The sequence below is a fragment of the Pararge aegeria genome, chromosome 21 (genome assembly GCF_905163445.1).
Source record: "Pararge aegeria chromosome 21, ilParAegt1.1, whole genome shotgun sequence".
Lineage (NCBI taxonomy): Eukaryota > Metazoa > Arthropoda > Insecta > Lepidoptera > Nymphalidae > Pararge > Pararge aegeria.
In genome coordinates this window covers 6,352,050-6,365,742 of record NC_053200.1, presented here as the reverse complement: position 1 = coordinate 6,365,742, position 13,693 = coordinate 6,352,050, and the positions used below count along the sequence as shown (strand labels likewise).

Genomic DNA, 13,693 nt, shown 5'->3' with positions numbered 1-13,693 from the left:
TGCTGTACAGGAAAACAATCAATCACCTTATTCTTTGATACTTGGTTGTTGCAAAGATTACTCATATAGATCTGTAGTTAAACGCAACGGAACCTTCCAAGTAACATTGCATGCAATAGTGTAGGAAAACTATCGTAACCACTTTATTCTCTGATACTTGGTTGCTGCAATGATTGCTCATATTGATCTGTACTTGAATGCAGCGGGCATTTCGCCCAAGATTGCATGAAACGTACAGCGGTGCTCGGGTGCCCGGCAACAGGTCCAGGGCGCGATGCTCGATCAATACGCGCACACCGCGCCGCCGCACGCCCCGCCGACCGAGCCCTCGCCGCTCCGCCTGCCGATCGCCGGCGTACTCGTTCGCACGGTACGCACACTGCACACCCGATCTGCGTAGCGTGTCTACATCCCGAGCGGCGCAATCAATGTAGCAATTCATTGGACCATTTATCTGAGATCTAGTACTAAAATTCCATAATTCATCATTACTAAGGATGATTTCTTTAAAGTTGGTCATTCGAATGTTGGTATAGATAGTTTAGACGGTGACATAACCGGATTGAATTTCAGAATGAAACTTTGTAATTTAAAATTATTATATAACTTAGTTTCTACCAGAAATCAACTTAGTATCAGTATTCAAGTGATAGAAAAGAGCAAGTAATGCTCCGAAATAATCATCACAAAGAACCAACTGTTGAGATTATTGGCTACAAATAAAAGTTTAACTGGCTCAAGCATCGCTGAGGCTTCTTGCATATAATAGCATGGTAGTAAAAATTCATTTAGTTTAGAATTTCTAACTTCTAGTAGTCATTATGACTTCTGAGATTTCGTTATAAGTCAATCGAATAATTGTGCAAGTATAAGACAGATATAGGGAAGTGAATCATTCAAAAGACACAGATATTCAGTCCAAACCAAAATTTATAAAAAAAACTAATAAATGACGAAGAAGGCTAAAAATGGGCAAAAATACGTAACTGTTCAGAACTTATACCCAAAAAATAATGCTTTATTCATCATAACCACATAACTGAGAACTTTGTTCCTCTTCTATAAATGAAAACCAGCAGTAATTTTATTAAAAAAAGTAGTATTAAGTTGCGTTTATTTAATACTAGCTTACTACTTCAAAATCCCGTGAGAATATTTTTTTCCTGCAATAAAAAGTAGCTTTTGTTACTCTGTGTCATTGCCATGAAGATAGGACAAGCCAATAAACCCACTTTCATATTTATAATTTTGCCAAGTTTAACAAATACGGGTAAATGAGCAAAATAATATGTGTTAGTATTCATAGGCAAAAAATTGTTACTGCAATACGTTGTGAACGGTATGTAAAGAGTCAACGAAATCCGAGTGGGCGTCATGCGATAGTGGCATAAATCTGTCAACCCCCCGACAACCTATGTAGTTATGAGTGAATAAATAACCCTCATGATCTGAATAGCTGACACCCATGCAAATGATGAACTATCTACGGTCTCGTGAAGCGTTTTCTATTTAAGAAATAACAAAGTTGCTACCTGAAAAATTCAAACTAGCGAGACCTACAATTTGACATGGTAAGTTCATACCACGCAATAACTAAACGTAGTTATATAAGGACTGATAAATAATATCTAGAAATAATTTTTATAATAATAAATAAATAAATGTACTATGACAATACACACATCGCCATCTAGCCCCAAAGTAAGCGTAGCTTGTGTTATGAGTACTAAGGTAGCTATTCAATATTTTTATGCATATAATACACATAAATACTTATAATATACTGATAAACACCCAGACACTGAGAAACAATCATGTTCATCACACAAACATTTTCCACGGGCCAGGACTCAGGCCTAGCCTAGCCCTAGGGTCGCTGCTTACTGCGCCAGTCGGCCGTCAAACTTTTAAAACTATACAATATGTTTTACCGTGAACTGAGTACTGGGAATTATAATTTTAAAATTAATGCATTAGTTACAGGAGAACGAAGTGGTTCTAAACCCTGGTTTCATAAAAAATAGGTTTATTTAGTTTAAAAAATAAATAAAAAATTCTTGCCCCCTTTTAGAATATGCAAGTGTACTTAAATGGTCTTAAGCAATGTTAGTTAAGCGATACCGACAAAGAATTTTAAAAGGGAATATTTTAAATATTAGATATATGTACCGAGACAAAGTTAACTAAAATATTTTCAACAGATTAATAACTGAACATGACACGAAACCAACAAACGTAAGATGATAACTAGAAATTAATACTTGCAAATGAGTATAGATTAAATTTCGATTCATTGAAAATGGTACATAGCTAACCTTGAGGTAGTTTATAATATATTATATGACACCTGATAAGTACATACTAAAGTCGAAAGTGCTTTTGCCTTGCATTAAGTGTTTTCGTAATACAATACTTATTACGTAGGTACACCGTGAGATGGATGACATAAAGTAGCAATTTTCCGAGCATTTGAGCACTCATCGACCGTTATATACGAAGTAGTATGTACGTAATCGCTCGTCGGATAATGTATTCAAGGAGGAAATACGCTGGCGCAATCATACATTATTAGTTCGAAGACGAGAGGATAAGATAACAGAGGTTTCCTTGTGGCTTCTGCAACTGCATCCGCCGACCGACTTTCAGATGCAAAAAGGTCCGATCCTATCATGTTACAGATTTTGCAGGATACTGCAATTGTAAAGCTGTAGGTAACATTTAAATTTAGTAGGTATTGTAAAATCATACCCTTCACAACATTTGAACTATGAAATGTTACTACTTCTGTTTCACCGTGCCAATATAAACAGTAAATATTGCAAATAGTTATTGGAAACAACAAAGCACATAACGAAACTGAAATCGGTAACCGTTAGAAATGCTCTTCCTGACGAGATTCGGCGCTTTCAACCTTCAGCGGTTTTTAAATACCGTGTATGGAAATACTATCTGTCGCTTTAAATTTTTAACATAGTTTTTTTTTTCTTCTTGCTGTTACTATATTAGTTTGTATGTTGTTTGCATATACACTATACAGATATGTTTTATGTTTGATATTTTAAATATTATCTAGCATATAGTTATTAGGGCGTATATATTTGTAGTTTTGCTATCTCCCGCCTCTCAATTGTCTCACTGGCTCCGTTGTGAAAGGTAGAGTGGAAGAGATCACTATTATAATGTCGCCTTTTGCTTAAAAATTATGCTTAATGTGTTTATATTATGTCATGTACTTTTTATGGGCTCTGAAGTGGTTTTAATGAATAAATAAATAAATAAAAACTGTGTATTCAACTCTTTAGATTAAATCCGACCGAAACCCCTCTCAACTGCATTAAGTAAGGCTTAACGGGAGAGATTGCGGAAGATGTGCAAATGTGACATGAATGTGTTCCCAACCACCGGACGAGTCAATCGGCGCGAGCGCACCGCACCCAACTCCCATTGAGGGAACAACTAATTGGACACACCACTTTTATTTGTGACGTCATTTTATTCAATTGGCAACCGAGCATTACAAATATAAACGGGCTAAGAGCATACAAATCTAAGCTAAAGGATGAACACAAATTCTTGTTCAAAGATTTACTTACAGTTTCAGCTATTAACATAGGCGTACTAATAAAACCTGCCAGCAAACTATTGCATGGAGAGGAAGGGACTACTTATATACCCATGCTAAATACTTATACGAAAGTGTAGAAACGGGTCACCATCGTAGTAAACAATAGGTGTGAACAAGTATCTTAGTTACTATTGTGCGTTTCTAAGTACCATACCATAATAAATACATTGAACGAGGAAGGAAAATTTAAAATAGCTCGACGGTAATCACTACATTAAAAAAAATATTTTATGGTAATTTTTTTCGAGTTGAACAAAGTAATTAATTAAACGATGATTCCATTGGAGACTTCAAAAGCTACTACAATGTTAATACAAGCGGTAAGCGATTGGATTGAAGATAGTTGGACGTAAATACGTAAATTTGTTTAACTTAATAGTTCAAATTGAAATATATATACTCAAAGAAAATTTTTTTACTCATGCGATAATAAACAGAATTTATTTATAGAAGAAAAACTAAACCAATTTGTTATTAAAAAAACTCAACAAAATTTAACGAAACAAAACATGGGATAAATAAAATTACAAACATTTAAAAAATGCATCAATTTGAGAATTGCAAGAGTGTTTTCTCGAAGTAGGTAAAACACGCTTGCACGTAACTCAATACATAGGCAATTGTAACTTGATATACAGTATGTTCTGAGCCAATGGGTAAAAGGAGCAATAAATAATAAACCACCAGTTGTATTGTTGTAAGGTATGTTAACTGCGTCAACTTGGACAGGTATTGCGAAATTGCTGAAAACGTAACGTGGGCGCCCCACTTCCTTCACATTACATCTCCAGGGGCTGAAAGGATCACCAGTATTGTGAACGCGATGACTAGAGCAAGATGTTTCGCGACCATTCCAGGCCCCAGGCCACTTCCTTTACTAGGGAACTCCTGGCGATTTGCTATCGGACAAAAGCCTTGGCGGACTCGTAATTTAGATATTACGTTATGGAATTTAAGGGCATTAGCCGGCCCAGGCGGTACTGCCAAAGTTGCAAAACTTTTTGGCCATCCTGATTTAGTATTCCCATTTTGTGCGGAGGAGACCGCGAAAATATATAGGCGAGAAGATTCTATGCCACACAGAGCAGTCGCGCCATGCCTTAAACATTACAAGCAAGAATTGCGAAGAGAATTCTTTGGCGATGAACCTGGATTAATAGGCGTGTAAGTGTATAGTGGCTTGAATTAATAATAGTTTAGTGTCTTTAATACACTATATATATTATTTTTATATAACAAATAAATATATTTGGTTTAATAGGCACGGTTTACAATGGTCAAAGTTTCGATCGAAAGTGTCAAAAGCTCTCGTAGCACCAGAAGCAGCGAGGGCTGCTGTACCGTCACTTGACGGCGTTGCGAAAGACTTTCTTGACAGGTAAGCGATAAGAGATAGCCAATTTCATTTAAATGAAGGTTCTTTTAATATTAATGATGAATTCATTGTAATTAATACTAGCTTTAAGAGTACCGTTAAAAGCAAGTTATTTTTCTTGTAAAAACTTGAATTACTTGTAATTATTCTCTGTCACTTATCTTTATTTTAACCAATCGCTCGTTAATCTATTGATTTTTGTTTAGCATATGAATGTGCCATTATTTTTCGTTATCTTTTACACTTGGCAACTGAACAAATACGCATAATACGTAATAGTTTTAATAGGTAATTTCAATTGTTAACATTATCTATAATACAGCGTAATTGGCAATTAACAGTGCTACTAACGGATCGTACAGTTTTAAAATAGGGTTCATAAATAAAAGTAACTGAAACACTTATTTTTTTTTAAATTTAAATAAGATTTGAAAAATTATACCTGCGTTGATTACTAGTGCAAAATTAAGACGCAATCAAAGATTACATTTTTGATTGAATAAATTAAAGAGAGACTTTTTCTAAATTGACACGGGTCTACAGCTACGGGAGTTGAGAGGCTAATCACATTTCCGGTTAAACGATTTTGCGTTCCAGCTCTCTTTTTAATTTCTTTAAATCTCAATCAACACCCCATTACAGAAACTAATTGAAAGCAGTTCAATTTCTTTTAATCTATTTAACACGATACCCAGTCATATAATGTGTAAATAATGTACGACTGTAAGTTAGCACGACTGGGTATATATAGCCAAACGACAATTTAATGTGTTTTCAAATCGAACACATCATTAGGCAGTTCTAGATATCGAGTTATAGAAAACCTATCGAAGTTCGAATTTCCAAGAACATAGATAGGAAGTATCATCTATTTTGCGCAATTATAGTAAGGACTAAATAGTTCAAAATATAATTGAAAGTCTGCACATGTATCATATAAGCAAAACCATACCATTGTTATATACCATTTAAACCTCACAGACATTTACATATACTTTTCTACTAGGTACGCGGCGACCTAGCCAATCGGTGTCGGTTTACTAGCTTAATATACTCTAATTTGCTCCATCTACATTCTGGAGCATCTGTTTGAGGTCATCTAAATTGTAATATCTAAAGTCCATGTGCTGTTACCAACTGTTACCAAGCTGTTACCAAAGAAGACAATCAAAGTGTGCAGTGTTTCTAAATATGCAAAGATACGTTCTCGTTGGCCAGTTACAAATGTTAACAGAGTGCAGAATCACGGTTTAATGACCACATCCGTTTCTAACAGCGACGGCGTCTGAGTGTTTGTTTTGCATGCTCCGTTCTGAGTCATTGCGGGAAACAACAATCTCATTCAATGAAAAAGTATCGTTCCGATTAAATGGGCTTCAACCGCTTTGCATTTATCATTAATCACACGAAAACTAAAATTAATAATTTCAAGCAGTAACTACTTACAACAAGTTAGAATAATACAGAGAATATCGTGTGTTCGTTAATGCCAAAGTTCCAGAAAATGGCTAGGTTCCTGAATAGGTAAAATTATCATGAAAAATTTATAAATTTTTCAGGATGGAAAGCCTTCTAGACGAGAACAGGGAACTGCCAAGAGACTTTCTTATGGAATTATACAAATGGGCTCTGGAATGTAAGTAGCCAAATAAGACATTCGTACTTGACACCGTAGCGGTTAAGTATTCACTCATTCGAGTTATGATTTTTTCGTAGCCGTGGGCGCCTGGGCTTTAGGAACAAGACTCGGCTGTTTGAAGAACAACGAAGCGAATGCCAAAGAGATAATTAAAAGTATCCATGGATTCTTTCACAATGTTCCAGAACTAGAACTATCCGCACCTTTGTGGAGACTTTATTCAACGCCAGCTTACAAAAATTACATTAACGCACTGGATTCCTTTCGAAGTCTCTGCCTGAAGAGACTTACTGGCAAAGGTGTGTGTGCTGAAATCGCCAAGAAATGTGGAGACAAAGTTGCAACTATATTAGCTTTAGATCTATTACTAGTAGGTGTTGATACAACAGCAGCGGCAGCTGCTAGCACTATGTACTTGTTAGCTCAAAATATTAGAGCTCAAATCAAGCTCCAAAAGGAATTGGACCAAAATCTTCCAAAGAGCAGAGCACTTGACAGCAAAGTTCTGGATCAGTTGCCATATTTGCGAGCATGTATCAAAGAAGCTCTGCGGTAAGTTATATATAACCTTAAGATTTCTTAGAACAATAGAAATGTTGAAAGTATACATGCTACAATGTAGGAAGCAGAATTAGACCTATGAATTGTAATACTTAGATATAATAAAGCGAACGTAAAATTAAGAAGCGGGGACACTATGCTTGGATTAGCAGTGAATAAAGCGGTTCAGTGGAATAAGAAAACAAGTAGCTGTGATAAAAAGATAAAGCTAAATTACACAGTCGTACGTTTTGATCCCTCGTGCACAGTATTAAGTTGCCTTGTATGCAGTGTAACTCATACTACAAGACACTTTGCGGTTAAGCGGTTTCTTATTTATGTTGCACCACTATGAAGAAGCACTGCAGATGTATTTAGGTGGAAACAACGTCGGGCAGAGTCTCATGTTTTATTCAGTGGTGGTCTTATTTTATGTTACCGCACATTAGATTTTTATAAAATTGACATGAGATTATATTTTTGCATGTTCTGCGGTCAGGACATAGCCGAATATGGCGATAACTAAGTTACACACAAGTTGAAAATAATTTAAAATGATAGATCTAAAAGTAAACCTATTATTTAAGTAGAAAACATCTCATTATGATAAAGACATTTGAGGAGTTTAGCTTTTGTCTATAAGTACCAAATGAACAGTAGCAAAAGACAAAAATTTTAATATTATCAAAATAAAGTTTAATTGGCTAAGTAATCTAGATATCCACAAAAGTAGGAGAATCTGTATGGTGTAATTTATAATTTCTTAACTCCACACCAAACAGATCTTCCCCTCTACGGACGTTTCGCTCCGAAATCGGAGCATCCTCAGGAGATGTTGACTTTACAATGAATAATTGTTAACATTTGTTAGCAATTATTAATTGTAATTTTGAATTAAAATCATTGGATTTCCGAAAAGTAACGCCTACTTCTATCCAATTTTTTTTATTAAAAATTAGAATTACTTACATTTTGTAGGCAGTATTCTATTAAATTGACGACTAGGATATCAGAGGATAAGAAGGAAATGTATGTCCTAGTAGTCTATGTCAGGTTTGTATTGCTATTCTCTATCTTGTTGCAGCCATCTTAATAATGCTCCGAACCTCAATGCGGGATTTAAATATCATTTACAGTTCGTCATAAGTCTTACACTTATGTTACGACGACGATACTTACGACGAACTTGTACTTAACGGTACTTTAAAAAGTACTCGTAACAACACTATATTCGATCTGGAATAATTACAGGATCACTGAAGTGTTATATTTATCGCTAGAATTAACAACGCCAGTATTTGCACCAAAAAAATTTACCTAATAATTTTGTAGTTTACGCAATTGATTTATCGGTAAAGAAACGTTATACAACGCGAAACTTGTATTAAGAATAAACGTGTCAAATTAAATGCATCCATTAGGCGTGTTACACATTTAGACAGGTCGGCGCAATCGACTTGGTAGCGGCGTAGCCAAAAAACACAAACTAAGTATATACTAGTATTACATTTATATTGGGCTCGATAGAACCGAAAGGTAACCTTTGACTCGGCATAATGTCCACCACCAGACACGTTTTGACCAAGGACCACTTTAGTTCGAGTTGTCTCTATTTTATTTCATCGATAAAACCCTATCCGGCTCGGCAAACGATTTTTACCGCCCGGCTCAAAGATAATATAAGTGAAGTTTCCTGAACTTTTTCCAGAAAATAATATATTAATACCTATATTATGTATACCCCATATACCAATTAGCATGATTTTTTTAAATTCCAGAATGAAACCAGTGATTTTGGGAAATGGACGCTCCATACAATCAGATGCGATTATATCTGGATATCAAGTACCTAAAGGGGTAAATACGTATACCATAATTAAACCTTTTTAACAGACTTCAAAAAGGAGATTTTCAATTCGTCGGAATCTTTTTTTTTTTATGTATGTTACCCGATTACTCGAAGACGCCTGAACCGATTACAAAGATTCTTTTTTTTGTTTTAAATGGCATACTTTCCAGGTTTAAATTTTGTCGAAATCAGTCTAGCTGTTATTAAAAAATCAGCAGTAATGTAACCCAAAGTAGCAAATGTTTACCTATAAAGTTCATTATTTGGCGTGCGCTGATAAAAGTATTTGTGATACATAAAAATATACATGTACATGTAGTACACAGATCAAAATACTCATTATTACCGGCAAAAAAGTTTTTTCTTTTTAGTTCCTGGGCGTACGTTAAAGTCGGTTTTTTTTTAATTTAAAAATAAGTATATTACACAGTGACATCTCTTCTTCATGCCCTTGTCCCACACGGAGTCGGCTCATTTTTTTCCTCTAAACTTGAGACATCCTGCGGATTGACCTGACATCAGCGTATGGGAATTTTTTCTGTGTTTGAATAACCGTGTGTGTATTGTCGTAGTATATTTATTTATTTTATTTAACCATAAGCTCTCGATTTTTTCCCTTAATAGAATTTGGTACCACAGCAAGATATAGAGCAGTTCCAGTCTTCCCGGTAATTTGTTCACAATATCACTCATCTAATTTGATCATTAATATTTTGCAGTCGCACATCGTATTTCCACATTACATAATGTCAAATGAGGAGAGATACTTTCCTTTGCCAGACGAATATGTACCAGAACGTTGGATGAGGGACAACAGCAACGATACCGGAAAGGAGTTTGCCAAAGGTTGTGGTCACTCTGTGCAAATACAGGGGAAATCAAACGGATCGATCTGCGAGCATGCAAAGGCATTCTCTGCGTGGAGCAAGCAAAAGGAAATTGGAATCCATCCATTTGCATCTCTTCCATTCGGATTCGGACGGCGAATGTGCATAGGGAAGCGGTTCGCTGAAGCGGAGTTGCAGCTATTGTTAGCAAAGGTAAAGTTTAAAGGAGATTATTATAACGCATAAATTCTTGGGTCAGTGCAAAACAAAACATTATACCTATCTCTTTTCTATGTTATTTCCTTTTACGCCTTTGGTTGCCGGGAAAAAATCGCTATCTAGCGATAAGGCCACCAAATTGTACTCTCTTGCTCTATGTTTATACTTCTGTAACTACTTTTTTTCTTTGGTGTACAATATAAGTGTATTCATTCATACATTCATTCATTATGAAAGTAATCTAGGAGCTGAATTACGAGATAAGTAAAAGTACCTCACTTTTACTTTCCTCAAAAGTACTTTACTTATCAATCTAAAACTCTACAACTGTAAAAGTATCAAAAATCAAGTAATGTAACAAGCTTTATCATGTTTAAAACGTGAAGTTCTCGGAACATATAAATATTTCAACTCAATGTAAATATTTGGCAAAAGTATTTCCCCACTTTCTCCTTTCCTAATTCAGTTGTCTGGTAGGGTCGGTTAAGGTTGCCTGGTAGAGTGCGCAACTAAGCGATAAGTTGCTTTTTTGTATCGTACCTCATTATAGTTTCTGCTTTCCTGGCGATGTCCTAACTTTTTGTGCTGTACAAATAGAACCTAAACTCTCCAGTCTAGTTTTGTTGTATAGTTTTGAAGTTTTGCTCGACTTCGGAATTGTAAAATAGCCTTTTCTATTTCACACAAGATTTTTTTTTAAATATTGATATGTGAAAGTCAAGTATCTAGTTTCCTTTACTGAAACTTGCTTTTAAACCTGAAATGTTCTGTCACACTTTACAGTTTACAGCATTAGTTGTGAATACCTACTGACTGAGTAGATTTATATTTTCAACATCGGCTTTCAAACCGTCAACCAAATTATGATCATTGCTGCAGTTTCCTTATTTGCTCAGAAAAACCAAAAAAGACTAAAAGAAGATAATATAAAAAAAACAATTCGGAGGTACTTAACTATTTTTTCACTCTTAAACAGGGTAAAGTTAAAAACGGTTTGCAAAAGGCGATTTTTAATCAGAATGTAATTAAAAAGTCTCTAGCACCATTTCCTGGTTGTTCCTAAGAATCAAGTAAAAAAAAAATACAGAACAGATTTTAATGAGGCCTTTAGAAGCATTACAGGAGCGCGCTGCGGTGTTTTCGGCTGGGAATTAAAACTATAGGGTATAAAGCAAAGCCTACAAAGGTATAAAAAAAAAACACCAAGCACCATAGAACAAAGAAATATGTTCAACACTAACTACGTACTTTTTTAATAGTTCCTCAGTTCCTCTTATACAAAGACTGGGTGATATCTTTACCAGCAGTGAATACTATCGCGACTGGTAAATTGTTAAGGGCACAAGTAAGATATTTTTATGCTCGAAAATCTAGTCGTTATTTAGTATCGGAACTTTGTAACTTTAAAGTAAAATAGACCTTAGGACCAGTTTCACAACCCCCACATAAGCTTCAAGAGGAATTAAATTATCTGTTCGTATTATCAATGTAACAGCTTTTTTTCTAAATGCACATGAAATTTAAATATCACTTGCTTTAACGAAAAAAAAAAAAAATATTGGTTGTCTGTAAAGTCGGCTTACTGACGATAGTTGAACGTGACAACGTCGTAAGAAAATACTGATCGAATGGTTGCATTTTTCAAGTTGCTATAAACAATTGACACCACATTCACTTTTCACTGCACTTCATCCTTGCCGAAAACATGTAAATGTATTATTGTATAGAAGCTGTACACGCAGACGCATCGCTCACTCAAGTAGGAGAGAGACAGAAGTCGAACGCGCAGGCCGACTGTGCCTCCTTGTCGCTCGTTCCGCGCTCTCACTTACACTTCAAGCCTTGAATGGAACGCCTCAGAGCGAGGTAACGCCGCATACGTCATGTTTTTTCGTGCGTGCAGCCGGCTCCATCGAATTATAAGACGTTGTCACGTCAAAAACCTCGAGGAAACTTACATGCCTTAGAGCTCTATAACATTCTCAAAGGCGTGTAAAGTCTACCATTACGCACTTGGCCAGAGAGACCCATGCCCTTGTAGTAATGGGATGATCATGATGATGATGACATGCAAATATATAATATAAACATTTTTTTTTTGTATTTTTTGTATTTCTATTATAATACACCATATTTAATATAACTAAATTTTAAATCTCGGATATGGCTGGGTCTATTTTGATGAGGCTGTCACATTTCGAAGAGCCCCATATTTTTCATAGTTAAGAAAATAAAAATGTAGATGGTGGGTTATTTAAATTTTAGGTTCTGGGTTTTCTATAATATGACCCTATTCATCAACCATTTCCTTTATTGTTTCAGATATTTTACAAATACAAAGTGTCTTGGAAATATGGAGAGCTAACCTACAGCGTAACACCGACTTATGTGCCTAATGAGCCATTGAAATTTACGCTACATCCAAGGAAACCAACGGAATAACATACATTTATTTTAGGATACGTGATAATATTTAAGTTTTGAAACTATCGTGATAGTTTATTGTTACCCCGGAAATATTTTGTATTTACACAGGCGTGGTTACATCACGAGAACGAGCTCATGATTAAGGACTTCAAATGGGTCAAAAAAAAACAGACATACAAAGTAGAATGAGTAAAGCCTATTATTTCTGAATACAATATATATAAATTAATCAGGTTGTTAATACTATTATCGTAACAGTCAGAATAAAATCAAGGCGCAAGTTTAAGCCGGCGCCGTAGGGGAGGGTTTCAGTAATAATCACTATGTATTTTCTTTTCAATATACCTATTTATTACTATTTGAGTAGTTTATCTACTTACGGAACAACAAAAACAGCCAGTAAAGGCTGAAAGTAATTTCACGGGAAAAACAATGAATGTAATTTTTTTGATACTATCAATCTAATGCAATCTTTATCTTGTACTAGTTTAAAAAAATCCAAGGCAATAAAAAAAGTTGATTCAATAATATAATTAAAAAAACAATTAAACTTACTTTTAAAGTATAGGGTAAGGTTTGAGTGTTATAATCACTATGTATTTTCTTTTCAATATACCTACTTACTAATTTGAGTAGTTTAGCTACTTACAAAACAACCAACTCGCCCTTAAGTATCAAGCCACTAAAGGCCGAAAGTAAATTCACGGGAAAAAAACAATGAACGCAATTTTACTGGTTCTAAACCTAATATACCTAAACCTATAAAACCTAACCCGATGGAGAGAGATCTTATATGACAAGATTACTCGCCATACCAGTGATCACGATCCTCAGTCATGAGGGAGCGACTAAAGATAGAGAGGATAAAACCTAAATCTTTTTCTTGTTCTTATTTAAAAATATTCAAGGCAGATAAAATTGGATTCAATATTGTAATGAAAATTAAGCTTGATTTGCTATACTCTGCGAAAAGGTGGAGAATCTGTATGCTGTAATTTATAATTTCTTAAATCCTTTACTCGTGGAACCAAACAGATCTTCACGGCGGAATAGGCTTTACATAATTTTCATAATATATCAATGATTTCCGCAAAGTAGCGCCTGCTTCTATCCAATCGATATTATAGTAAAAAAACAAGTTAACCTACTTTTAAAGTAGTTCTAAGGATGATTGTTTAACTCTAGTTTTCTT

The 13,693-nt window shown here is 35.0% G+C and overlaps 2 protein-coding genes across 3 annotated transcripts in view; one reads left to right on the top strand and one right to left on the bottom strand.

Moving 5' to 3' along the window:
• The window catches only part of LOC120633080 (guanine nucleotide-binding protein G(o) subunit alpha), a 70,929-nt gene that overhangs the window by 22,307 nt on the left and 34,929 nt on the right, over nt 1-13,693 (bottom strand). The window lies entirely within an intron of this gene.
• Nucleotides 4,449-12,662, top strand: LOC120633079 (probable cytochrome P450 49a1). Its single transcript, XM_039903173.1, has 7 exons — nt 4,449-4,789; nt 4,887-5,003; nt 6,560-6,636; nt 6,717-7,191; nt 8,958-9,036; nt 9,748-10,068; nt 12,397-12,662. Exons 1-7 carry the CDS (start codon nt 4,449-4,451, stop codon nt 12,514-12,516), a joined length of 1,530 nt encoding a protein of 509 aa, XP_039759107.1. The 3' UTR covers nt 12,517-12,662.

Coding starts and splice junctions, on each gene's coding strand:
- LOC120633079 (XM_039903173.1), top strand. CDS start 4,449: ATGACTAGAGCAAGATGTTTCGCGACCATTCCAGGCCCCAGGCCACTT. Junction 7,192..8,957: donor TGTATCAAAGAAGCTCTGCG/GTAAGTTATATA, acceptor TTTAAATTCCAG/AATGAAACCAGTGATTTTGG. Junction 9,037..9,747: donor GATATCAAGTACCTAAAGGG/GTAAATACGTAT, acceptor AATATTTTGCAG/TCGCACATCGTATTTCCACA.